Below are 27696 nucleotides of genomic sequence, written 5' to 3'. Positions count from 1 at the left end.
CTTTCTATTCCTACCCCTAAAAACTCACCCCCTTCCAAACTTCCATATTTCTGTCCAGGGTACCAGCATCCTTCCAGTCACCTAAGGAATGCTGAAGTTTTTGTTCTTCTGCACACAGAAGTCCCCCTTTCTCCACTCACACAGCACTTCTCTAGTTCATGACCACATTATTTTTCACCTCCTCATTAGTCTTTTACTGCTTCAAGTCTCTTCCTTATTCTACTCTATTTTCCTAACAGCCATCAATGTAATTTTGGGAGGTGGGGGTGAGAAATAGTTCACACTTCTTATCATTTGACTAAATATGCCCCTTCTTTCTTCCCCTCCCTCCATGGAAAAGCAAAATAAATGAGACATCTTGTCATAACTACATTGTCAAGATCTACTTGGCCACATCCAAAAATGTATTGGTCATTTTGTGTCCTGATCTCATCATTTTTCTCACAGGAGGATGATAGCCTACAGTGCTATATAGCATTGTGGTTGATCATTATCTTGGTCAGAGTTCTTCAGTCTTTCAGAAATGTTTTTCCCCTGTTTTGTTGTTATTGTATAAAAAATTGTTCTCCTGGTTCTACTCACTTCACTGTATCAGTTCAAAATGATTTTCCTAAGAACAGACCTCTCCATCAACTCCAATGACCCCCTGTTTCCTCTCAGATCATACCTGTTCACTGCTGTCTGATGGTATCAGCTCCTTGCCCTTTGGCCTTCCCCACCATTTACTGTTTGCTGCTCTCCTCGACTGTGACTTTGCCTCATCCCTCACTGGCCTCCATTCCTGGGAGGCCTCCCTCTTCACCTTAGCCTCTTGGAGTCCCTGCTTTTCATCACAATCTATCCTGCCTGTTAGTACACTCTTTCCCCAAGCAATTTTGTATTCATTTTGTGTCTGTATGTGTGTGTGTGTGTGTGTGTGTGCGCACACACACACACACACACACACACACACACACACACACACATATATATTTAGATATGTCAAGTGACTAGAGGGTTGCTGGGTCAGGAATCAGGAAGATGTAGCTTTGTGATAAGTACAAATCGACCCTCCCCAGTCACTGGGCAAGTCACTGAACCTGGGACTACTTCAGTTTCCTTTCTGTAAAATGGGATTGATGGCATCGCCTCTCTCAGGGTGGTTGGGAGGATCAAATGAGAACTGCTGTGAAACACTTAGGACAGAGCCTGGCCTAGAGTAGGAGTTTAGGGAGAGGTTGTGAATTATCTGTGCAGCTCCTTTCACAGCTGAATATCTCAAAGCAAATTTTCCATTTTTCTTAGCTTATATGTTCTCTGTCAGCCTCTTTCTTATACCCCAAACTTGTGTCTGTTGAGGATGTCCTGTCCTCTAAGACTCTTAGATTCATAGCTGTGGACGCAGTCTTTGTCCCTACTTGTTGTTTCCCACATCTTGTCAGTTGTGAGACCCAGCTACACAACCTCCTGTGTTCAGAAGGACCAGCACCCCTTATGTGAAGAGCCTTTACAAAGACACATTCATCTGTCTGTGGCTCCTAGAAGCCCTAGCAGGCCACACCCTGGTAAACTGTCTCAGGCGACCAGCTAACCAACAGGCCTCAATTCCACAGGTGAGTTAGGGGATTGTCTATCCCAGGCATGGGAAGACTTCCCCAGGAGGAATATGCAGTTGAGAATAATTTATTCAAATAGACATGAGGGCAGTAGAAGCCGGTGCTGTGGTGCACTAAGAGCTTGGTCTGATTGTGAGGATACCAAGTTCATCGACCTCCTCCCAGGTCATCACCGGTCCTGACTTTGGTCCTGCCATTGGACTTTGAAATGAGATGACTTTGGAAGAGAGAGGAAGACTGATGACTCTGTGCAGGTTTGCCCCACTTCAGTTCAGTTCACTCAGGTCAAATGAAGGACAAACAGCTTAGCCCCTACCCTCATTCAGGAGCTTGTTGTCTTTCACCTTATATCCTGCTCATTGTTCTTCCCACTTCCAGGTCCTACCTGTTCCTATCAATCTGTCCTTTCTCAAGTGGCCAAGATAACCTTCCAAAAGCAGTGGGCTTGACCATGTTGCCTCCCACTCAGAGATCATCAGGGTCCGGCTGCCTAGGTGATCAAACATGGTCAGCCCTTGGCAGGTGAGACTCTAGCTCAACTGTCTGTGCAGTTCTTGTGTCATCTAAGTGGTTCCAGCCCAAATGGGCTGCCAGATGATTCTAAGGATCATTGTCCTTTCATGCCTTATCCCTAGGCCAGAAAGCCCCCTCACAACATGCCCACTTCTTCAGTTCTCAATATAGATGCTGCCTCCAAGGTGAGGCCTTTCCTGATCCTGTCCCCCCCCCCCCCCCCCAGTTCTTCCCCTACTTTAATTTTCCTTGTACCATTCTTAACATTACAGGTGGAGGCCCTTCTGTTTTACAGTGGAGCATCCTGAGTTCCAGCAAAGTTAGGTGATTGACTCAAATCCTTTTTGTATTTATTTGATATTCCCCCATGGAATCTGAGCTGCTTGAAGGATAGGATTGTTTTGTTTGTATCTTTGTCTCTAGTACTCATCAAAGAAACTTGTGCCTAAGATGCCCTCAGCACATGTGGTGGTTCTTAGCTTGGTGTCCTACCACTGCGCCCCACAGCAGCTCCTAGTGGACCTCATGTGGCCCTCCTAGACTGGATCCCTTGCCAGATCCCTTGGCAGGCACAGGGGTGTCCACAGAATTCTCTTTTCATTTTCATAGTCTTCGTCATCATTTTCTTGCACATAGGGAGGGTTTGTCAAGGTCATCTAAAATTTAGAGGACTTGCTCAGACCTGGCACTTAATTGAACCTTTTTAAAAAGTACATGGATCCATAAGTTACTCAAAAGAGTACCTTCTTTCTCTGTTGGCTTTCCTGTCCGGGCTCACTCTGGTTCACTGGCTGCTGGGGTCCCCCTGCTGGCCTCCTGTGGTATTAAGGGTTATTATAGGGTGAGAGACTTTGGGCCTAGAAAGTAGAAATCATTTAAATGTCATGTTCCCTTGTTGCTTGGTTAGGTCAACTAAAATACCATCATTTCTGTTTATCCTGTTGACAGTGTTTTGGATGGGTTTTTTTGGTTGTGATCATTTGACAATTGGTAGGAGAGATGATTCATTGACTCTTTTATTCCCATTCAAATTGTCTTAAATTGACACTTTAAATTTTTTAAATTAAATTTCTTTTTTTTTCAAATTACATATAAAGATAGTTTTCAACATTGATATTTTTGGTAAGATTTTGAGCTCCACATTTTTCTGCCTCCTTCCCTTTCCTCCCCCTCTGCCCATGATAGCATATAATCTGATATAGCTTTTTTATGTACAATCCAGTTTAACATATTTCTGTATTAGTCATGTTATGAAAAAAGAATCAGAACAAAAGAAAAAAACCATGAGAAATAAAAAAACATAAAACCAATTTAAAAAAGTAAAAATAGTACACTCTGGTCTGCATTCAGACTTCATAGTTTTTTCTCTGGATGTGGATGGCATTTTCTTCCATCCCAAGTCTTTTAGAATTGACTTTTAAACTGAGAATTCTACTAGACAGTTTCTAGTAGATATTCCTTTGCTCATCCGAGAGCCGGCTCCCTAGATATAACCATGCTTCATGCTTGCTTTACTAGAAAAAGGTAGTGAGAATGAGGGGAAGCAAGTAAAGCATAGTCTTATTATTAGAAGTATCTAAGGGCTAGTTACCCAGGAAAATCTGGGGAAATCCCCTGCTTAGGATTGCACAAACCAGAATCTGATTAGCAAAGTGCTGTTTTAACTGTTTGTTCAATTCAGTGATCTTGGCCTTCCTGTTTAGTGTTGTACCAACTAGGATGATTCCTCGCTCCCTTTTTTTCAGGACACCAAAGAATGAAGTTTCTAGGTCAGAAATACAGCTTAGACATGCAGGAGCTCTGATCATTGCTTTGAAGGACCCAAGTCTTGAAAAGGTGCATGAGCTGACATTCTGAATGAGAGTCAATCTGAGCAATTTGTGGGGATTCCAAGAAAGTAATTTTACTCTTTTTTTCTGGGAGAAAGAATTAATCATTTGTGATAATATTTTACATGGGATCCTGTGGATTAAGTTAAGAGTAGTTTATGGAATGGTTTTATTTGTAAGTACTTATGTCTTTTATGTACCCAGAAAGTCAAAGAGAGAGAGAGAGATCTAGTCCAAGAACCAAGGGAATTGGGTTTAAATCATCAGGGGCCCTTTAACTTGGATCAAGTTTCTCCAGGTCTGTAGGATTTCTTTTTTTTTTTTTAAGGTTTTTTGCAAGGCAATGTAGTTAAGTATCTGAGGTCGGATTTGAACTCAGGTCCTCCTGACTCCAGAGCCAGTGCTCTATCCACTGTGCCACCTAGCCGCCCTCTGTAGGATTTCTACAAAGCATTGGTGAGGCCCTAGTCTCCTTGTTTAAATTTCTTATTTCTGTAGGAAAAATGAATTATGGTCAGGAAGTGAGTGACCCTTTAAGACTATTCCAGTAAACAAAAGCAATCTGCAATTGAGAGATGTTTAACATTTCTGAGTAGCTTAAGGTAATGCTAATGCACCTGCCCTCCTTCTAGGGTGGGATGGGGGGGGTATGTCTGGCCCATGCACTGTATAAGACCCATGAAATCATTTGGTCTGGTGATACCAAGGCAACTGCAGACAGAACTTGAAATTCAATAAATTTAGGAGTTTTTTTAGGGATGAATTAATTAAATATTTGATCAAATATAGCAGCTTCCTTTTTCAGTTGTGGCCCTTGACAGAAAAAATGTTCCTTACCCCGGTTTTAGGGGATCATATTTTATTGAAGTTCTAGTAAAATGCCAGTCCTTGGATAGTGAACTAGGAGAGAGCTAACTGGGTACCCTGGCACCAGTGGAACCACTTCCTTGTCTTCCTTGAATGTCTTGTAAGAACAAGAGGTGAATTGGAGGGAGCCTCATCTGTTTCCAAATTAAGCCGTGTTACTGGGAATTCAGACCCATGCACTGAGGCAGCCAGCCCCTACCCAGGCCCCCACACATCCTGTTGCAGCAAAGCTTGGGGAAAAGTGAGAAGTTTAAGCTGCCCCAGTGTGTGAACTGGGAACCTACTGGTTGAACTCTAGCTGAGCCTGAATGCCACAGAAACCAGCTGGCCGAGGAGTGAGCCTCATGCTCTCTCACGGAATGATCCCTCTCTCTTCCTGCTTATTTGTTCTTTTAAAGATGTGGCAGAGAGGGAGCATGGCCCTGTGAGACTTGCAGTTCATTGTTACTGTCATCATCACATGTGGCACCTGGCCCTTCCTTGCCATCCAAAGGGTATGCTGATACTCCAAAATATTCCTGGGTAATTGTTTCTAATTCCTGGGGATTGTCTTGTTATCAGAAAATTGCATACCATAACCTCATCTTTCTTGGCCTGAGGGCCATGTCTCTGCAAGGTTGTATTTGTTGTCTGCTTAGGGCAGGTATGCCTTTAGTGTCTGGGACTCTTTGGACACACAGAGCATCTGGGGAAGCTGATGGCCCCCTTGTCAGAATCATGTTTTTAAATACATAAGACATTCAGGGATCAAAAGGTCACAGACTTCAGGCTAAGAACCCCTGGCTTTGATTGAGAGCCGAGAGAGAGACCTAGAAATATTTAGTCTGACCCACTCATCTTTCAGGGGTGTTCCATGAGACCCTGGGGAAGTCAGTGACTTGGATAAGATAATGTACCCGGGAATACCTGGAGAGCCCTCTCAGAAGGGATCCTCTTTGTGAAGTGGGCAGAGAGGCCTGCAGAGCCCTTGCTTAAATTGAGCTTGTTTGAGGTTGGTTGATTTTTTTTTTTCCTCTTACCACACTCCTCAGGTGGCATGCTCTTTGGAGCCACTTGTAGTACTTTGAAATTTTAGTTTGTACATTTGAGCTGCTGTTAATCTGCTAAAGAAAGAAAACTGCCTTTTGTGGTAGGCAACAAGGGACCTAGAGGAAAGGCCAGGGTGGGCACATGCCCTTGGGTGTCCAACATGGGCTTGCAGACACTGGTCTCCAGTGGGAGAGAGGGAGGGGGGTGAGGAGAGCCTAACCTTATTCCTGTCACATTCCTTCTGGGTCAGGGAATCTCCAACAGGTGCAGAGAGCTGGAAGTGATTCCATCTGTCCCACTGATCTAATCTCCCTTCAAGAAAGCCCTTGTTCTGTTCCTCCAGTGCTCATCTGGTGGCTTGATGGATTAATGTGTGCCCCCCCCTCCAGTTGTTGTTGTTTTAGGTTTTTGCAAGGCAAACGGGGTCAAGTGGCTTGCCCAAGGCCACACAGCTAGGTCATTGTTAAGTGTCTGAGACTGGATTGGAACCCAGGTCCTCTTGACTCCAAGGCCGGTGCTTTATCCACTACGCCACCTAGCCGCCCCGCAGTTAGGTAATTATTAAGTGTCTGAGGTGAGATTTGAACTCAGGTCCTCCTGACTCCGGGGCCAGTACTCTATCCACTGCACCACCTAGCCGCCCCTCCCCACAGTTGTTGTTAGCCCAGAGGGTGTGTACCCAGCTCTCTTCTCCAGGGGTACAGGGACAAAATCCTTCAAAAAGCTTGTAACTGTTTTGAAAGGAAATAGCTGCCCATATAGACAAATTAATACAGAATCATTTTGATGGAAAGAAGGCTTTAACCACCAAGCCTCATGAATAAGGTGGCATTTGAACTGGCCTTGGAAGGAATCAGGTGGTCTTGAGAGGTAGGAATCTGCAGCAAGGCCTGAAGGCTCTAGATGGATGGCTAACTAGCAAGAGTGTTGGCTGGTCTGGCAACACTGCAGAGGGAGAGATGGAAGTCTGGGCGAAGGGCTCCAGTGCCCAGAGGACTTGGCACTTTATCTCAGAAGCTCATTGAGTAGGAGAGCTCAGTGCATTGTTCTTGGTGAAGAGGAGGACACTGAGGTGCAAGCTGGAGGCTGTGTCCTCTGGGAGTGTTCATGGGGCAGTGAGCTAGAAATCTAGGCCTCAAAGTTTTTTGTTTTCTCTTTCGGAGAAGGTTATCCTACTGGCTCCTAGCTCCATAAGCCTTAAGGCTCTTGTATGGTTTAAATGACTCATTAGAGAAAGTCAATACCAGGTGTGGTTTTCTTTTTTTGGCCTTTTTTGAGGGGTTTATTGATAGTAAGTATGAGAGAGATGATAGACTCTTTTTGTGGGGAGCAGACTTTCAGGAGGTGTAGATGGACTGCTGAACTGAAAGGCTGCTGCCCGTGACCAGCCTTTTTCTTTTTCTGCCTTTCTGTAGTTGGCAGTGTGTCTCAGAGGAAGTATATCAGCCCAGTCTGCAAACTTACTACCCTCTCTGTGACCTCGGTCACCAAACCACTTTGGGACTTTATTTTTACTCCAGCCGTTTCGTTTCGAGTTGTGAGGTTGGTTTCTTCTAACAGAGAAGACTTTTAGGGGTTGGGGGTGGAGAAGAGTGCCAGGGTGCTGTTGAAGCGGGTTAAACACCCAAACCACATTTTGAGCCTCTTTGGCCTGAGACGTGACATGAGCCACGCTGCAAATGCTGGCTCCCACTCTCTGAAAATACTCCCTTGCTTTTTTGTTTGTGTTTGTTAGAAAAGCAAACCTGTAAGGGAGGGGAAAGAGCACTTTTCCATCCTGCCTGAACCAGCAACTTGCCCCCAAAAAGGAAGTGTTCTTCAGATCCAGTGTTTCCCAGACGAAGCTTGTCTTCTTAACTTTGGTCTTCCCCAGGGTGCTTCTGAGAACAGTCACAACTCACCAAGTCTCAGGAAACCCGATTACCAACATATCCTGTTCGCGTGCGTGTGTGTAAATGCTGTGTTACCCACAGACTGCTTTCCACCCCATGTGACCTTCGGTTACCACCCGGAAAATGAGGGCCCAGATACCAGTCAGAATTTCCAGACTTTGCTTTAGTTCAGACATTCTAGAAAATACAAGAGTAGCAGTTTTAAAGAGCTTTCAGGTGGCAGGAGTGGGGAATGGGGAATGAGGTACTCTGTAAAAGGTGAGTGTGATAGGTTGGCATTTGTCCTCTTCCCAAACACTTGGCTGAAAATCCATTTTTAGAAGCAACCTAGAAATCACTGGAAAGAATGAAAAGACCCAGGTTGTGCTATGATTGTAGGGCTTTAAGAGAGAATTCTGAATGTCTTGGATCCTTTAAAGGAATTATCTTTCCATACTAGAGTTGCATGTCACTGAAAAACTCACTCAGTCCATATCTTCTCCTCTTACTCATTTTCACCTCCATAAGGTGTCACATCTTGGAATGAGGAGGGAGGAAAAGATCCCAAAGGCCATCAGGGCCAATCCTCTGTTTCTGAGAGGAGCAAAGGTCCAGAGGGGAAAATGACTTGGGTAGAGGCACATGGGTAATCAAGACTGAAACTCAAGTCCTCATTACTAGCCCTTTTTAGCTACCCAGGTGGTATAGTAAAACAGTTACAAAAAGCTGACAAGCCCCGCTGTCATCCTCTCCCTTCCAGCAATCATATCCAGCAGGTGCCCCAGGGAGTAGGCTCAGACTTAAAGCACGAAGATAGGTAGTTCATCATGCAGTTAGATAATGAGGGAACCCAGAAGTGTACCCCAAGACTCCTGTCATCAATAGCTGCTACAAATGGCAGTTGCCAGTGGAACTTTTGTTGTCTCTGGTAGATCTCCCAGTCTTCTAGGCTCTTACCTCTTAGAAATACTTATTTGCCTAATATCAGGAAAAAATAAATACAAAAGAAACAGGCTCCATGTGCTGACAAGACACATGGTAGCTGGGTATCATTTTTCTTCCCTTTGCTGCCAGGAAGAAGGAAAATAGCCCCTACATTGAAATTTTTCAAGTTAAAGTAGGAAGGAGTTGGCTTCTTAGTTTGAGCCAAATGGATAATACATGAATTTGGACTTTGGAAATTTTTCATAGCTCTATATCCATGCCCTGTTCTGTTACAGTTTAGATAGTGAGGTAATAAAAAAGTAATAGGATTGGAACATAGGCTGAATTTGCAGCTAGGAGAGGGAGAGAAGCAGCATATAATCTTTGTGAAAGACTGATATATTCTCCTTGCTAATATTCTGTTTAACATTTTGCATCATTATTCATTAGAGATCTTGGTCTGTAGGACTTTTTCCTCTGTTTTGACTCTGGTTTAAGTATCAAGATCTTGTTTGAGTCATAGAAATAGTTTGGTGGTTCCCTTTCCTACTTTACCTATATTTCCCACTATATTCCTTTTTCCTCTCTCCTAGATAGCTTCCTTCATAACAAAAAAAGGGGGGGAAAATTCCACAAAACTAACCCAGTATATCAACAAAGTCTGGCAAAGCAAGGACCAGGAAATAAGAAGATGCCTACTGATTGAGAAATGGCTAAGCAAATTTTGGTACATGAACATAATGGAGTATCATTGTTTTGTGCTTCATTTTCAAAGAAGATCACGACATCAGGGAAGTGATGCCATGACAAACATGTGAATTGGATTTGAGTGGGGGGCGGGGCTGTGCTAAGTCACCAGCCTCACTTTCCCCTCCAGAACCATCTGGGTCCAGTGACCAGATATGGATCAGGACAAGTGGAGATGGCCCTGGATGCAAGACAATCAGAGTTAAGTGATCTGCCCAGGGTCACACAGCTAGTAAGTCTGAGGCTGGATTTGCATCCCTGTCCTTCTGACTCCAAGGCCAGTGCTCTATCCACTGTGCCACCTAGTTGTCCTAATGGAATATTATTATACCTTGAGGAGTGATGTAAGGCTGTTGAGTATTGATTTAGAATGTGGCTCATAAAGGATACATCCATGATGACTACAACAGTGCCAGTGGAAAGAGTCACAACAGACTATGATATTACAAGAACTAGAAGGTTCTTCTCTTCCCTCCTGTGACAGGGAGTGCAGAAGGAAGAGGAAGGAGGGAGGAATCTGGATGTGGATTTTAAAGACTTCAGTTCCTTCAATGGAGGAACCATCTCTACTCTTTGCTATTCAGGATGTTGTGATCTTAAGCTAGAATATGGAAGAAGTAGGAGTAGGAGACTGGTCCCAGTGTTCCCTCTCTCTCCATACATAGGTATATTCTAAGCTTGATACACTGAATATCACTTCTTGATAACATTTTTTTCCAATAATATTTTAAATATTTCTAACTAAAATTCACAGGAAAACCAAGGAGATTTGCTTGTCAGTGTTTATATCATCTATCTTTATCATTATTTTAAATTATATCTTCACTTTTCAGTTAAAGAAAATCCCATCTTTTTTCCCCTCTGACCTCCACAATGAGAAAGAAAAAAAAAAGCCTATTAAACCCTAGTTAAAGCTACAGTATAGTTACATAAACAAATCTCCCCCCACCAGCCTTTTTCCTTTCCAAATGTGTCCCTAATTTGCATTCTGAATCCATGACCTCTCTACTAGGAGATGGTGAGCATGTTTTATCATAAGGCCTCTGGAATCTTAGTTGGTCATTGCATTTCGTTGATCAGAGTTTTTTGTCTTTGCACAAATGTTTTGGTATAAATTGTTCTCCTGGCTATTCTCACTTCATACACTGCTTTAATTCATGCAAGTTTTCCCAGGTTTTTTGCTGAAACTAACCTCCTCATCATTTCTTGCAGTACAATAGCATTCCACAATTTGTTTAGCCATTCCCCAATTGATGGGTGCTCCTGCAATATTCAGTTCTTTGCACTCTATATTTTTGTGTAATAATTGCTTTTCCATGTTTTGATTTCTTTAGGGGGGTATAGGCTTAATATCAGTATCACTGGGTTGAAGGGTATGCATAAGTTTACTTTGGGATTATAATTCCAAATTGCTTCATTTTATGCCCATATTGGGGTTTTTTTTGGAGGGAGGGAAGTTCTAATGAAAGAGACAATGGCTTTTCTCTCTTGAAAAACCTTTTCACCCATTCAAAAATGTTGGTGTTGAGAAGTCACTCAAAAGGTGGAGCTGGAATTCTCTCAGCTAATGTTGAGATTGTTGAAGTTAAAACTGCCCTGCACAGGGCAAGCTTGGCCCTTTCCTAATCTGACTGTATAAGGGAATCGAACCCATAGTGAACCCCGAAAACAATTCCCATATTGAGCTTTTTCCTTCATAGGTATTGTGACTCAAAGACCATTTCTTCCCTCGGTGTATGCAGAAGTCCTTTGGGCCAAGCCCAGCTATGCCCCATGCAGTGCTCTTTGGCAGCAAATGGAGTCCTTGCTTTTCACACACAGTGGGATTTGAGCTGTGGTAATGAAGAATTTAAGTTGTATGTTTTGAGAGAGAGGGAGATGAACGATTGAGGGATGACACCCTCTGCCCTTTGTATTTTTCTGGGGCATTTATTTCCTTGGCAAGGTTGCTGTTACCTTGGCCTAGCTAATGGAATTTCTGCTCTTATGAGCAAAGTTGTGCCACAGTTCTCTGAGCAGCTAGAAACTTATTTATGAAGAGAGCTATGTTAATATGATGTCTCCACTGAGGAGTTTTGGCAGTTTTTCCAACATGAGCTGTTTGGGACAGCCATTGAAATTTTTATAGCCGTAAAAATATTTTCAAGTGAAAAATTTTCAAAAAGTTAGGTTAAACATTAAGAGTTGTATGTGATCCCTCTGGTGGTCCCTGCAAATGCTGTCATTTGGAGTTTTAAGCAGAATCAAGAGACTTGGAACCCCTGCATTGTATGCCTTGATGTTCAAATTATTCCCTTAGAGAAATGTTGCTCACTCTTTCCAAGTGCTACAGAATGAGAATGGGCAACTGAGACCATTCCAGTTCCTAGTTATCCTTCCACTAAGGGCAAGGGCTTTCAGTGCCACTAGTTTTATACCTTAAGGACCAACATTTAAAATAAGGAGCCTAGGTCTCCCTGGGTCCTTAAATGTTTCTCTTAAGTTGGTTTCCATTTCTTCCTCTTCTCTTCCTCATCCCATCTCATCCTGAGCCATTGAAAGGAAATAAGGAAATAGGGTTTCTTGGGCTTTCTCTAGTAAGTTCTTAGGATTTGTTGTTTGAGTTTTCTTGTTCTTTTAAGAGGTTTGTTTACTTCTTTGTAAATATAATGAAGAAGAGATAGGAAAAAGCTCTTCTCCTTCACTCTTTTGCATAGGTGGAGATTTCTAGGTGGGCAGCATTGAATCCCCTTTTAGATTCATTTGATGTGTTGGTTATTTTTACTGAACTGCATTTTTTTCTTTCCTTTTTGCTCAATATAAGTGAGGAGGATATATTTGAAAATGAAGGTGATATGTAAACAAAAGCTCAATAAAAATGCAAATAGAAAACAAGGAAAGGATTTTCATTTCCCTTGCTGAGCTAGAATGGCAAGTAGCCTATAAGAAGCATCCAGACCATAAGGGGATGAGGTAGTAGTCCAGGGTAAGAAATAGGCTCATTTGAATGTGCTTTGCTACATCTTGTAATCCTGTACTCCAGCGACCACAGGAGAGAAACACCTGGCAAAGAGCCCGAAGGACTTAACCCACAGTGCCCAAGTCCCACCCCCGAGGGGCTATGGCTTCTGCAGGACTTCATTACAAAACATCACCAAAAATGCAGATGCCCATCCTCAGTTGGGGACCCCCTGTGGTTCTGCTGGAGCCCTGTGGGTGTCCAGGACATGCCCAAGGAGCACCAGTGCCTTTTGGTCCTCAAGGCCCTTTGGCCTCTGCTGTCGTGGCCCTACAGGCAGCCTCTGCCTCCTCTGATGAAGAACAGACGCAGAGGTTCTCTTCCAACCCTGAAGTCACCATTTTTAACGTGAAACAGTTTTCCTACAAGTTGATGAGCCAGAATCTTTCCCTTATTTGGTGCCTTGTTTAAGCGGAGGCTTGTCTGTCAGAGCTGCCGGCCCTCTCCATGCACACTGGTGATGCTTCCATGAGGTGCCACAGAGCGAGAATAAGAGGGGTCTTCAACAGGTCGTGTCCACATAGGTTGTAGATAGCATGAGGGGACCTGAGTGTTTCTGAACCAGATGGATCCCCTCATTGTCAAAGCTTGGGTGTGCACTCACTGTCCCTTGCCTCCTGAAGCTTCTCGATTACTCCACTGTTGGTTGGGTGTCTCTTGAGACATGCTGGGGGGGTAGGACAGCCCCTGGCAGGAATCTGATGTTTCTCATACTTGGTCTCTTCTCTCTTCCTGGCCAACACAGGACTTAAGTAATTGGGTTCTGTTGACTTGAGTAAGTTCTGCCCTGGGTGTATGTTGCTTCGGCCATGTCCAGAAATGGGCTGAAGCCTCTGTCTTAGACAAAAGGTGGGTATCTTAAGTCATCTAGTTTTGCTCATTGAAGCCCTTAGAAACAACCTGGGATAATAGCTAAAATTAATCTTCAAGGTTTACCAAATACTTTACCTGTATTTTCTTCTTTGATCCACATAATAATAAATCTCCTCACCAGGTAGTCACCTGTGCTTACAGGTAGATCAGAAGGCCAGCTGGCTCATTGGACCCTACACTCCTGTTGGTTTGAGCCCTATTGAGGTTGCTGTACCCCACCCCAGGACCTGGGGACTCCTCTCATGCCCTCCTGTCTCCTGGGAATGTCTCCCATCATTGGGGCAGCTGGCTGCCCCTGAGGGGATGGAGCCCTGGGCCCAGATTTCCAATTTGGCCTCACACCCTTCTTAGCCAGGGGACACTGGGCAATCATCTAACCTCTGCCTGGGCAAAACTATCATCTCTCAGGCTTGTTATGAAGATTACCTAAGATCCTGCCCATGGAGGCCCTTCCTAGAGGCTTGTTTCCTCCCTCCCTGGCTCCCCTGCCTTTCTCCCAGGCTTCCCTGGGACTCAGAGGGAGCAGAATGAGAACTGTTTCTGAAGGGCTCATTCTGAGTGTGACCAGACCCCAAAACAGGAACAGAAACAGAAGGATGTAGTTAGTGGGCTCAAGAGAAAGGCTGTTGAAGTGGCCTTGGTGGTATAGGCATGTACAGGTGATGCTATTGTTGGTCCCTCTGAATGAGGAGCCGGACAGGGGTCTCCTCCTGGGAGCCCCACTGGCCCAGCAGCCCTGGGTAACATCAGCAATGGGCACATGGGCAGGAGAGTTCCCAGGGTTTGGGTGGTGAGGTGAGTCAGAAGTGAGAGTCATTCAGAGAGTAGCCCAGTCAGAGCAGGCAGGGCTGCCCTCTGCTTGAACTCTCTTGGCTTTCTGTTTACCTTCAGAGCTTGTGAGACTGTTGAGGTGCCCTGCATGCTGGGGAGCCTTTCCTGAGGCTGCCCACGACGTGGCCTTGGCAGGTGCCGGCCAGGAGCTGGAGTGGGGGGCTTACCCTGGGACCTGGATGAGAGCCCTATCTGTCATGGACCCCTTAATAACCAGGGGGGACTAGCTAGAAGAGAGTTTAAAGATGCCTCAGAACTTTGAATGCTGAAGTCTAATAGAGTGGACCTAGTTGCCTGGTACGTGTTGAGTAGGTGGTCTCTGAGAGATCTTCCACATCATTCAGCAGATTCATGAATGAGAAACCCAGAAATCCCATGGTTCTTTCCACTGCATTACCCTCTTTTCCCCCAAAGGATGGAAAACCTTGTGAACTTGTTCATCTCCCTTCACATAAAAATGGGTTTACACCAGGAAACCTTCACTCTGTGAGACACGAGTATCTCCCCTGAGATCCCCCGACCCCAGACGTTCCTCAGTGGTGACTGCTGATGGTACATTTAGCCGAATTTCTTTCTGGTCAGAAATCGAAGGGGCAGAGCTATTAAAGACATAGGAAGTAGATCGACTCGGAGTTGCCCTGGCTTTGGGGGGGCCTTTAATGGGAGGAGATCCATTGTTCATTGAGACTCGTGTGTCAGGCCCCCTGTGTTGGAGCTCAGGCTTCATTAGAGTGAGCAATTCTTGTGGAAAAATGGAAGTTGGCAGGTCTTTAGTCTCCTTGGTCCCTTTAAGTTGATGGTGACCTGCAGTACCACCAGTTCATTGGACCCTCATCACAGTGACCAGCTAGTCTGGAAATTTCTTCTTGAATGATGGGAGGAACCACATAAAAATTGGAATTTGCAGAATAATTATTAAATGCTGGTTTTGTTTCTGCTGTTTTTCTTTCCTAGCCTACTTTAGATTCCACCTCCTCCATAACCTCTTCCTCTCCTAATTGAAAGTTGAGATGTCCAGGGACAGTGGGCAGGAGACAGTGGGCAGTGGGCAGCACTCTCACTGCCCCCAGACTCTCTGAGAAGACCTGATGGTATGAAAGAGCAGGAACTCCTGAAGGCTGAGGAACCTGTCTTCCAGGTTTAGCTTCCGTAGCTTGATTAACATAGCTTCTAAATGATGAGGAAATTCAATAAATAATCTCTTTGAAATAAAGGAACCATGCTGACCTTTGATTCTGGAACCTCTTTGGGCCTTTTGGGACACAAATGTTGGGCTCTTCAGGGTGGGTGAGCCCCATGCCCACCAAGCTGGAGGCCCAGGCTTCGTATCATTCTGGATGGGAGGCTAAGGTCCAGAGAAGGAACATTCTGTGCTTTGGGTCAGTCAGTCACTGGGTGGTGAGGAGCAGAGCTGGATTCAAATCCTTATCCTCCATCCAAAACCTGTTCTTTCCCCTCTCCCACACTGCCTTTCTTCAGAATTGCTTTGGTTGGATTTTAGGCAGTTGTATCCATAACATACTGAAGGGAAGTCAATTCTGATGGGTAAAGGGCCGCCTCTGAGTCAGGAAGACTTGAAATCATTCTGACAATAGAATGGTTGTTGATTGATATTGATAGAGGGGTGTCCTTGCTGGGAGCTTGCCAGACCAATGAGATTGGAGGCTTGGACCCCAGAATAGTCCCCTCCAGCACCCCATTCCCACCAGTGACTCTTAGGCACCTGCTTAGGGAGAGACAGTCCCACCCTTCTGTGCTCACACAGTGACTCAGCTTCTTAACTGAGGGAATTCTCAAGTTATGGATGATCCAGCTGAGAAAATGGTTTGGTGATGTTCTGCTCTGTCACACAGCTAGCTTGTGGGAGAGTCGGCCCTTGAATCCAGGTTTCTTTTCTCTGTTCTTATCTGTAGACCACACAAGATAAGGAAAGCAGAGCAAAATGCAAGTTTTGACTGGATAGGGAAACTGGTTCAGTTGTATTTCAATAAATTGATGGAGATGATAAGAAACCATGCTTTAACATTTTTCAAAAGCACATTATAGATGTGATTACTACAGGTATTGTACCCATTTTACAGATGAACAAACTGAGTCTTAGGTTATTTGTCCATGATCTTAACCACTGGTGTCTGAGACAGAATTTGGATCCATACTTTTTTAACTCCTCTTGCCCTGCCTCTAGAGTCCTGTCTTTAGGATCACACAGTCTAGTAACCTGTTAGAATTTATATTAGCTGTTAAAAATGGAAAAGCTTGGGCAGCTAGGTAGTACAGTAGATAGAGCACCGGCCCTGGAGTCAGGAGTACCTGGGTTCAAATCCTGCCTCAGACACTTAATAATTACCTAGTTGTGTGACCTTGAGCAAGTCACTTGACCCCATTGCTTTAAATAATTTTTTTTAAAGATTTTTCAAGGCAATGAGGTTAAGTGGCTTGCCCAAGGCCACACAGCTAGGTAATTATTAAGTGTCTGAGGCCGAATTTGAACTCAGGTCCTCCTGACTCCAGGACCAGTGCTCTATGCACTGCTAAATATTTTTTTTTAGGGTTGTTTTTTTTTTTTTGCAAGGCAAATGGGGTTAAGTGGCTTGCCCAAGGCCACACAGCTAGGTAATTATTAAGTGTCTGAGACCGGATTTGAACCCAGGTACTCCTGACTTCAGGGCCGGTGCTCTATCCACTACGCCACCTAGCCGCCCCTAAATAATTTTTTTTTAAAGATCTTTTAAAAAATAGAAAAGCTTCATGGGAGTAAATTTCTCTACCTTAATGTGATCCCAGTTGTTTCAGAACTGAAAAAGAACAGAGAAACCCAAATTGTAATGACGTGGGGATGTGCAAGTTTAGCTTGCTAAAGATGCTCAAAATTAAGACCTTCAATGTCCTTTGAGGATTCTTCTTCCAAGGTTCTGTCTGCCTCATAGGCTCCAGCTGTCTGCATCAGCATCGATCACCTGGATGACCCCATATCTCCTGCCCCCTGGAGTGTAGGGGTTGCAGAGGTGTTTGGGGTTGAGGATGCCTCTCCTCATGGTGATGATGCTTGGTCCTGACAAAGGATCTCTTGGAAGCACACATCAGCCCACACCCTATGGATTGTCCATAAATATTTGTGAGCTTGGATGATCTCTATAGAATGGGGCCTGTCATCCACCTTAAGCATCTTTTTCCAGTTAATGGGAAATGTCTTTGGAAGGAGCCCTGGTAGGTCCAGGCCTTCAGGGGATCATTCTCCCTGGCCAGCCTCTCCTTGGGGTAGTCAATACTTCTGTCTCCTAGAGTCCTTCCCTCTCCCAAAGACATTCTCATAGAAAAGGTACACCTCTGTAAAATGGGGACTGTGACAGCAGTGGAAGGTACCACAGAATGGAAAACCTCAAATGAGAGGGTCTAGGGAAAGTGCTTTGTAAACCTTTAAAATACCATGTTGGGTGGCTAGGTGGCGTAGTGGATAGAGCACAGTCCCTAGAGTCAGGAGTACCTGGGTTTAAATCCAGTCTCAGACACTTAATAATTACCTAGCTGTGTGGCCTTGGGCAAGCCACTTAACCCCATTTGCCTTACAAAAACCTAAAACAAACAAACAAAAAAAAAACCACCTTGTCAATGGAAGTGTGTTTCTGCCTTTCCGGAAAGAGTAGGAAATAGGTGCCAGGAATCGGGTGACTCTCCAAATAGCTAAGTGTCCTTTTATTGTTGAAATATCTGTTATTCTTTCCCTACCCGCCCCCCCAGCCCCTGAAAGATGCTTGTTCCTCTTTGGACAGCTCAGGCCCTTTCTCTCGGGCAGTTTTTTGTCATATTTCATTTCTTGCCTTAAATTCTCTATTTCGGTCCTTGCGCGTGGGGACAACTGCCAGCAGAGGGTGCTGCTGCCTCGCAAAGCCTGCTGTCACCTCTGGCTCCCCACAGCTGCAGCTGTTGGGTATGTGCCCTGGATCTGTGTGAGAGTCTGGGCATGGCCATTTGGTTCCCATCCCTAGTGCCCACCCCTCACACCCTGGCCAGGTTATTGTGTCACTTGGGACTCTGTTCAGTAACAGGAAACTGGAGAGAATTTAATTGTTTTCTCCTCTCTCTTTTTCCCATGCAGCTGAACAAAAGGTTCATCCTCAGTTTTCTCCATGCCCATGGGAAGCTGTTTACCCGGATTGGGTAAGTGTGCAGGATGTTTATTTTATTTTCCTACATTACAAGTCTTTTTGGAATTTAATATTGTTAGCAACTAGACTGTGTTTGGAACTGAGGGCACAGGGTGTGAATTCTTCGAGGCCCCCACCTTCTATTGCTCCTTCCTCTCAGTCTTTCTCCTGCTGGGCTGATGCAGGGAGGGGAGGATCTCTGTGCTCTCTTCCCCCCCCCCCCCTTTTTCCTCCTTTTCCTCCTTGTCCTTTTTCAGATGGGCTCTTCCCTAGGCTGGCTGGCTTCCCTCCCTGACCTCCCACCTCCTGCTCCCGCTTCACCCTCTGTTCCTCTGGTCTCTCCTCCGTCTTCCTGCTCATTATGTGCACGTGCTCACACTCTAGTGAGAACCCTCTAGCTTTCGTGCTGAGTCCCCGGCTGCTGTTGCCAGGGGTGGTCCTTGGGGAGAAGACTGGTCACTGGTTTTCTCTCAGAGAGAACATTGACATTTCCTTTCTCCATGTCCCTCTGACCCATGCCCCCTCACCCTTTGGTCAGTTTTCTACACCACCAGTAAATAGAACAGCTCGGTCTTAGTGGTTTCCCAGGCCACAATGAATTGAGGTGCATGTGAATGAACAACCTTGGACCTCCAGTCCCCTCCATCGTGTCACCAGGCCTTACCCATGCTGCCTTCTAAGTAAGTGTCTGCTGCCTTTAGAAGAGCACAATTCCTGGGTTACAGATTAGTCATTGCCAAGCCACCCCTAAGGGCTGTTGGTTCCCCTTTAAGATGCCTTTGGAGCTACTCTCTATAGATCTTGTATGGACCCTTTAGCTGCCTCTCCTGGCTTCCATCAGCATGTAAGCTCCCGGAGGGCAGGGACCCTCTTGACTTTTTCTTTGTACCCCTAGCACTTAGGCCCCACACTGCCACAGAACAGTGTTTAAGATAAAGGCTACTAGAGCTCTGGGCCTGGAAGTGCCTGTCTTCAAAGTCAGCCCCAGATGCTTCCTAGCTGAGTGACCCTGGACAAATCACTTCATCTCTGCCTCAGTTTCTTCATTTGTAAAATAGGAACAGTAAGAGTGCTGACCTTCCAGGGTGGAGGTGAGGACTGATGATATGAGAAGTGTAAAGTGCCACCATCCATGTGGTAGCCATTTTACAGCCTGCTGATCAAGAACTTTATTACTATCAAGCATTACTTCTGGGCTGACTGGGGATTGTAGAGGAGGGTAGGATGGGATGGTGTTGTCCTGAACAAAGCCTTTCCTTGTGTTCAAGGTTCTGGCAACCAGGGGAGAGGGATCCCATCAGGAAGGGCCTCAAGAGCGAATCTAGTGACTGGCAGTGAGTCAGGAGAACCAGCTTCCCTAGCTTGAGTTAGAGTGGTTCATCTCTAGAGGCTAGAGGCTGGGCCATCAGGTAGGGGATTTTTGAACCACAGCAACTCATAATTAATCATCTATCAATTCATAAGAGAGAATATGTTTTGCCTTGGTGGAAGCAGCCTCACATCAGTGAAAGCACAGATCCTTGCATATATTTACTTATAATTAATTTCTGGGGCCTTGTGCCTCAAGTGAGATCACTGTCCTTCAACCTTCCTGCCATAACTCAGATTTAATATTTTAGTATTTCTTCAATGCTGTCTTAGTAGGAATAAGAATAATTTCCATTTAGCTAGCATTTGATCCTCATAACAACTCTGGAAGCTAGGTGCTCTTATGATTCCCATTTTACAGAGAAGGAAACTGATGCAAACAGAGGTGAAGTGACTTGCCCAGGGTCAGACATCTAGTGAATATCTGAGACTAGATTTGAATTCAGGTTTTTCTGATTCCAGACCTGGTACTCTATCCACTACCCCACCTAGCTGTTCCATATATATAAATACATATGATATAACCATTGTTTCAAGGATTGAAAGGTCTTGTCCTGCTCTCAAAACATTAGACTTTTTGACCTCTTTTTCTTCTTTAGCCTGGATCTACCCTGTCCCATGAGGATAATGTCCTGACTTGAGATCCCCTAGAGAAATATCACTGTGCTAATGGAAGAGGGGTATAGGAATGCTTGGAAATTTTTTTCCATGTTTTGATTCTATTTACCTAAAAATGTAGAAGATAAACTTGTTATTTGGGTGCATTATGGAAGGATCCCTGTTATACCTTTACTAAAACATCAAAACATCAAACAAAAAGATACTGTGTGTGAATGTATTTCCTTTGGATTGTTGGCTAGCTAGTTCCTGCTGCTTGCCTAGTTCTTAAAATTTGTGTTGGGGGCGGCTAGGTGGTGCAGTGAATAGAGCACCGGCCTTGGAGTCAGGGTTCAAATTCGACCTCAGACACTTGATAATGACCTAGCCGTGTGGCCTTGGGCAAGCCACTTAACCCCATTGCCTTGAAAAATCTAAAAAAAAAAATTTGTGTTGGGCCTCAAGCTAAACATTTTCTTCAGTGATAATGGATGGCAGAATAGAAATTGTGTTACTATGGATAGATAACATGTGCCAAACTGGATCTGTTGGCAATGACCCATTCGTCCTGGATGTATAGCCCGTACTTGGAAAATGTTGTCAGGGTCCTTAAGGCCCTGGGTCCTACCCCCCCGCCCCCCACAGCAGTCTCAGGGAGCTTTTGGACCACTTCTCAGAATGAGGCTTTTAATGAATATCATGAACTACATAGGATTACCAAGGAAACTAAAGTGAGGGAAAAGAAAGATGGAATTTTTTCCCATACAGTTTTTGGACTCTTGAGGTCTAGAGACGCCTGCTTAAGGTTAAGAACTCCTGATGGCATTGAGCCTCATCATTTTATTCCTGAAAAAACTGAGACCCAGGTTGGTGCCCATAGCCAGTGGGGTGACAGAGTTTTGACAGGAGCCTGCCTCTTGAGACCTCCTGCTGGGTTCTTACCCTTAGTGGTTTTTTTTTTAACCTTTATTGTGTCATAGTAAAGACATAAAATAAAGTATATAGGATTGCAGAGTAAAGACATTCTAGTGAAATATAATTATCAAAATGTTTTTAAAAGGTCACAAACCCAGGTTAAGAACCCCTGCTCCAGACTGTGCCATTCCCCCTTAAAAAGCATGCATTAAAGCCAACAGCTGTGAAGGTGGCATCTGGATTTATTATGTAATCTTTAAAAGGCAAAATGTGAAATGGTGAAACAGATTCTCTTGTAGATCATTTTGTGGGTTCTATTGTCTGTATTGAAATATCCTTTTCTTGGTATTTTGGATCAGAATCAAAAGTAAATATTTGTGATCTATGATCCAGGTTAAAAAGGATTAAGAAGAATGTGAAATGATTGGGGCAACATTAATAGCAAATGTTGATGAAAATAGTGAAGGCAGAGGAAGTTCATTTATGGAGGGAAAATAAACCTTATTCAGTACAAGATAACAAATTGGTCTTTTGCAAGTGGAGCTAGGGAGAATCTCCTAGAGGTCTCCAAGTGAGTATTTAATGATGTCAAGTGATGCTAATGAAACAGACCTGATGCCAGGGTATCTCAGCAGCAGATCCCAGACAGAGGCAGTGAGGGGCATCCCTCCATACCACCCTCATTTCTCTCTTTTTCTTCCTTTCTTCTGTGTCAGATTGCCAGTTACACTCCCTTCTTCCCACCCTCTACCTCAATACCTCATTCTGTCACAGAGGGCCTTGAGCTCAGGTGCTTCTCAAAGACTGAGTCCCAGGAGCACAAATCTGGCGCTTGCTTCCAAGATGAAAAGAATATTGAGTCCAACGATGGCCTGGGGATCTGTCATCTGAAGACCAGCCTGGCCAAGTTTGGAGAGGGCTGCCTGCCAGAAAGTTAGGCACCGGAGGGAAGAAGTTGGCCCTTTGTGAAGTTTGTACACTAAGGTGTTCACCAATTGTGACAATGAAATGATATATCTTGTATGAGGATTACTGACAGAGCTAAAGAGGATACTGAGTCTGACCTTACATGTAGAAATGCTGACATCATCTTCTTATGCTCAATACCATTGCTCAGACCCTTAGTATTTATTCACTTCTAGGTACCACCAGGGGAGATTGGGAGAAACCTACCACAGTAATTAAATGTTTGGAAAATGAGATCTATGAGGGGAAAAAGGGGGAAACCAAGGTTGCTTTAGTGAGTGGGGCTATTTAATAGTATTTGGACATACAAAGGGTAGCTAAATATTCTTCATTTGCACTAAGAAGAAAATAAGAAAAATAGGCATAAAACTATCACTTGAGAAGTCTTTGGGTTATAAGAATTTCAGAGAGTGATAGAATCATCTTCTGGAAAATTTTCAAAAGAAAATGCATTTTTTTCCATTTGTTTGAGATGGATTCCTTGTGGTCCACTTGCCTTCTCAGAGGTCTTTCCTTCACTGAATAGAACTGCTGCATGTTGGCAGAGGGTGAGCAGAAGACTCCTTGGCCCCCAGTGGGAGAGAGTAGGGCTTAACACCAGAACTCCTTGGATGGGGATGGACCCGAACCGGGCAGAAGGAGCCTTGGTGTTCTCCTCTGAGCTGGAGGCAAATTGTGAACACACACACACACACACACACACAGCATGTTATAGGAGAAAACACTTCAGCTGTCCTAGCAGGACCACTTAGCACTGGACTCTAGACTAGCTGTTGTACTTGTCTGAGCTTCTGTTTTGTCTCCTGTCAAATGGACTTAATACTTGCACTTCCTACCCACTTTGTTTGTGGTCAGATTCAAATGGAAAATGCTTTGCAAATTATAAAGTACTATGTAACTATCAGTGTTGGAAAGGCAAAAAAAAAACAACAAAAAAAACCCCCAAAACATTTTTAGTTCAGAATCAAATATGGCAATACATAAGTGAAGAGGGAGAACAAAAGGAGAGAAATGGGAAGGGGAGGGAGGGAGGGAGGGAGAGAGAGAGAGAGAGAGAGAGAGAGAGAGAGAAGGAGAGGAGGAAGGAGAAAAAGGAGAGCGACAGTAGGAGGGGAAAAGGGAGAGAGGAGAGCACCAAATATCCTGGACTCTTGCCTGATTACTGAAAAGATGTGAAATGTGGGAGGTGTTGAGGACAAATTGAGAGTTAGGAGGTTGGAATGAGGAGCAACCCAAGCCTCACTGCTTTCTCATCTGCCTTCCTGGAAAGCCCAGAAGCAGGTTTTTGAGTGCTCTCTGAGTTAGTGAAAGAGATCCTCACCTTCTCTGTAATAATGAGGTTCCAAGTTAACTCAGATAAGAAATTTCCTGACTGTCCAAGGCAAGTCACCTCCTCAGCTTTAGAATCTGGTGGACTGGACAGGTTTAGAATGAAAGCTTATGATGAAGCTGCAAAGGAATTGAGTTTTTCTTTTCCTCCTCTTCCACTCTGAACAATTTTGTGTGTCTCTTCTCTTGAAAATGAAAAAAAAAATTTACAAAGGGAATAAAAGTTGGGAAGCCTGATTCTTTTTTATCAGGAGAACTTCGTCTAGCCAGCTTATGAGGGGCTGGGCCCCACTGTTAGTCACTATCTGAGTCACGCCAGGGCGCAGTCCTGGTGTTGTTTGTGTGATTGATTGGTCTCTAGAAACTCCCATGCAAATGAGGTTGAGCATCTCCCGAGGTCATTTCTCAGTGAAATGCTTGTCCTGAAAGTGGCTGCCTTTGTGAGAGGTCAAAGGGCACTACTGCCCTTTCTGAGACTTGGGAGGAGAAATCGAGAAAGACATGTGACTTAGCTCAGAAGTGAGACTAGTCCTAGACAGCGCTGTAGCTGATAGATGACTTGAAGACTGATAGACTTGTGGAAACTAGGGTAGCTGATTACTTTAAACTTTACTGCTTTACCTTGGGGTGAACATAAGACTCTCAGGTCTGTTGGGACCCAGGAACTGATACTTGAAGATGCTGTGCTTTGGTTCCCCTATATATGTGTGCATGTGTGTGTGTGTGTGTGTGTATTATCCTGTTTCAGTGCCAGAACTGACATGTCTCATGATATGGGGTGGGGCAAAGATGTTTGGGTTCTAATGGGGTGATGACTGGCCCTGATTTATCCAAGTTTGGGCACTCAGTATCAGGTCCAGGTCTCCCACCACCTAACCTATTGATTTATCAATGCCACCATGTGCAGTGGCCAAACACAATGCAATTGACTGAGCAAAGATAAATCTCCTTTTCCCCCTCAGATCTCAGATGTGCATATTTACTTTTCTTTTGTTTTAATGGTGTTCAGTTGACAAGTGATGGTGGGGGATGGTGAAGGGGAGAATTTTTTTGAACATTAAAAGAAAATGTGGCCCTTTGGCCTGGTGCTGGTTTGGAACTTCAGCCTGACTTGGGGAACGTTGATGGATCGATTACAATTCCCACTCCAAAGAAGAGCCTTCCTCAGACACAGCTTCGAAGTCAAACCACCCCACGTGACACTTTTGTCATGTCGTTCTGTGCTGGCTCTCTCCTGCCTTTCAACACGGAGACACATGGCTCTGAAACTCACCCAACGTGGCTGCTTTTCAAGAGAAATGAACTCTGCTGTTCTTGTAATGAGAAGGGCTGATCCCCCTCCCCACTTCTGACCAGGGAGAGTGCTGCATAGTGTCAGGATTTCAAATGAAGCCTTTGTTAGAGCCCTTGGGGGAAAATGGATCCAAGCCAGGTCCAAACATATCACTCTTGGCCATTCCAAGCCTACAAGGAGTTTAACTCTTAGAGCAAACAATTGGTTTTTTTTTTCTAAATTGGGCACATGAAGTAACATGTGGGGAAAAAATACCTGTATGGTATGATACATGCCAGTGTAAATGAAAACAGTCCAGCAGAGGGGCTGGACTGTAAACTGGGACTTAGTCATAGCTGTGGCCCAAGTGTCTAGCACAAGAGGGTGGTGCTTGAGGCAGGAACAGAGTTGGTTGAATGGCTAGGGAGACAAGGACTTTTGAATTGTTCGTGTTGCATTATGGTTCTGAGCAGACCCGACAACTCCCAGCATAAGGCCAGGGGTGCCGGGGAAGCCAGAGGTGCCGTCCTTCAGGCCCTGAAACTGTTGTGTCTCTTTTGGGAAGGATACCCTTCCTTGTGGTTTCCCAGAAGCTAGTCCCTACTCCAGTCTGCATCCCTGTGTACCACAAGCAGTTTGTTTGTTTAGTTGGAGGGGAGGGAGATAAAGGGCACATTTGCTGACCTCGTCCATTCCTTGTAGCCTGGAGGCCCCCAGGCCTAGGTTCTCTCTCCGGCACTGAGGCTGAACATGTCTCATAGGCTGAAGGCTTCATCTGTGGTTTGTTCCCCTTGCCAAAGCAGCTTCAGGCATCCACCACTGTTTGGAATCTAGTGGCCACACTTGGCAGGCAGTGAGTTGAATGACCTCTGTTTAGGAGCCCTGGGTCACTGGCTGGATCTCTGCCTTCCTCCGTGACTGGCCCTGCCTGGGTTGGGAGTGGAGCTTGGCCAAGGCCTTGTGTTTCCACTGGCTGAAGCAGGGGTGGGAGTGGGGGGACAGAAATAAGCTGGGGGGCTTTGGCTGTCGTGGTCCTTTCAGAAACTGATGTCATTTGGGGCTCCTAGGTAGTAAAGCAGGGAGGAATATAGGATGAAAAAAAGCCAAGAATGGCTTGAGTGCTCCAGGGTTCCTTAAGTTGCTTCTGAAGACTTGCAGAGGCTTTGTCTAGGCAGAACTGTCTATCCCAGAGAGGATGAGGTTGCAAGTGCAACCCAGGAATTTGTGGCAAGTTTGTTCCCCACTTATTAAAATGGTTTATATGCCCCAGGGATAAACTGCTACTTTGACACTAGCTTATATCCAGTTACTGCCATAGACTGGAAAATAAATTAGCTATTAAGCTTTGGTCTATTAACACTTTAACCAAGAACTCAGTTCCTTCCATAGGGGTTCCTTGGACAGTTCATACTTCTCCCTTCAGTGGGGGTGCTAGATACCCAGAAATATTTCTCTGATTGATCCCTGGGGCATGGGGTTGGGTGGCAGATTTGGCCTTTGGCCTTCCTGAGGACCTCTAAATGAAGCTGTGTGATAAAGCTTTTCCTCAGTGATTTCCTTCTCAGTGCTTTCATGAAGAATGGGTTTCCTAACCACAGAGTAGGAAGAGTTTTGCAAAACAAAGGAGGAAATTTCTGAAAATAGTGTTGTCTGTAATTGTGGGGAGAGCCTGTGGCTCCCCTGGTGTCCCCGGGGTGCCTCCCCTCACCAGCTTCTCTGTTTGTCTGAGCAGGATGGAGACGTTCCCCGCTGTGGCTGAGAAGGTCCTGAAGGAGTTCCAGGTGCTGCTGCAGCACAGCCCCTCCCCCATAGGGAGCACCCGCATGCTCCAGCTGATGACCATCAACATGTTTGCTGTGCACAACTCTCAGCTGAAAGGTGAGGAGCCTGTCCTGGGGGTGTGTCCCGCCCCTGCCTGTGGCCCTGCCTACACGTGTGTGTACACACACACACACACACACACACACACACACACACACTGCCCACATTGCCTCCTTTTAGTGTGCAGCCCTGTGCTTTGATTCTTTGGAGCTTCCTGGGGGGGGGGTGCAGTAGAAGCAGTCTGGGGCACAGAGCCTCCTCTGCAAACCCCCAGTGCCTGTTGCACATCTGGCTCCGCTGAAGGCGGCAGTGAGGACTTTTGTCGGCTTTAGGCCCAGAGCCCCTCCCCAGGGAGAGGTCATTGTTGAGATGCTTCGTTGCAGAGACCATAGACTTGGCAGTGAGGGGGACTCTCTGTTTTCTGGCCTCGTTTACCTTGTTTGTTCATTATGGAAAAGTCCAGCTCCCTATGGGATATCCCCTATGGGAATCTGCCAGGGGGTGGGGACATACGATTGATGAGCAATGGGGATTCAAAACCTGGCAGTAAAAGCCCCATCAAGCCTGGAGCTTGGTGGAGGATGCTGCTCTGGAGCCCTCCCTCAGCCCAGCCCTGGCAGACAAGGCCTTCCAGAACACCCCCCGCCCCCAAACTGACTCCTGGGTGGAGATGGCCTACTTGCTTTGCATAGGAAGTTGGTACCTTGTGTGCCTGAAAAGGAAATCATGTCCCAGCAGCCCAGGAGCTTGGGGTGTGTTTGGCCAAGGGCTGGGGATGTGACTGTCTAAAATGGCTCAAAGTAAGAAGTGTCTCCTAGAGACCCAGCTGTCTGGACTGTCTGGGACCCCTTTCCTCAGCAGGAAGGGGTGTTTCTATGCCTGTGTGTTACCAGGGGCTTCAGTCTCCAGTTGTCTGGGGGGGGTGGCTTTCCTCTTTGACCCGTGCATATGCCATACTTTCCACTGAAACGGGCATCCTCAGGGGCTCAGGCAGGTCCTCAGCCAGACTGCCTGGGTTTTCAATCATAGCCGAGTCCTCGGGGTGATTTTCCCCATCTCTTTTCTGCCTGCTAGAGCACTTAGAATTCCCAGCAGAAGGCTAGGACCATTGGCTTTGGTGACTTCTTGAACCTGGCTAATTATTCCTGAGTTGGCTGTTTGTTTTAAGCAGTGTGGAGGAAATGTGGAGGGCTGGAGGGTTACAG

At 45.3% G+C, this 27696-nt stretch overlaps 1 protein-coding gene across 2 annotated transcripts in view; it reads left to right on the top strand.

Annotated features, from left to right (window-relative positions):
- Positions 1-27696, top strand: part of SMG6 (SMG6 nonsense mediated mRNA decay factor) — a 176871-nt gene that overhangs the window by 25758 nt on the left and 123417 nt on the right. For both annotated transcript variants that reach the window (XM_074189201.1, XM_074189200.1), the window contains exons 9-10: positions 18174-18235; positions 26403-26548. In XM_074189201.1, the coding sequence (XP_074045302.1) occupies positions 18174-18235; positions 26403-26548 (208 nt within the window). The remainder of the gene's footprint in view (positions 1-18173; positions 18236-26402; positions 26549-27696) is intronic.

The sequence above is a fragment of the Macrotis lagotis genome, chromosome 5 (assembly GCF_037893015.1).
Source record: "Macrotis lagotis isolate mMagLag1 chromosome 5, bilby.v1.9.chrom.fasta, whole genome shotgun sequence".
Lineage (NCBI taxonomy): Eukaryota > Metazoa > Chordata > Mammalia > Peramelemorphia > Peramelidae > Macrotis > Macrotis lagotis.
The sequence above is the reverse complement of the archived record's forward strand: the minus strand, read 5'-3'. Positions and strand labels throughout refer to the sequence as shown.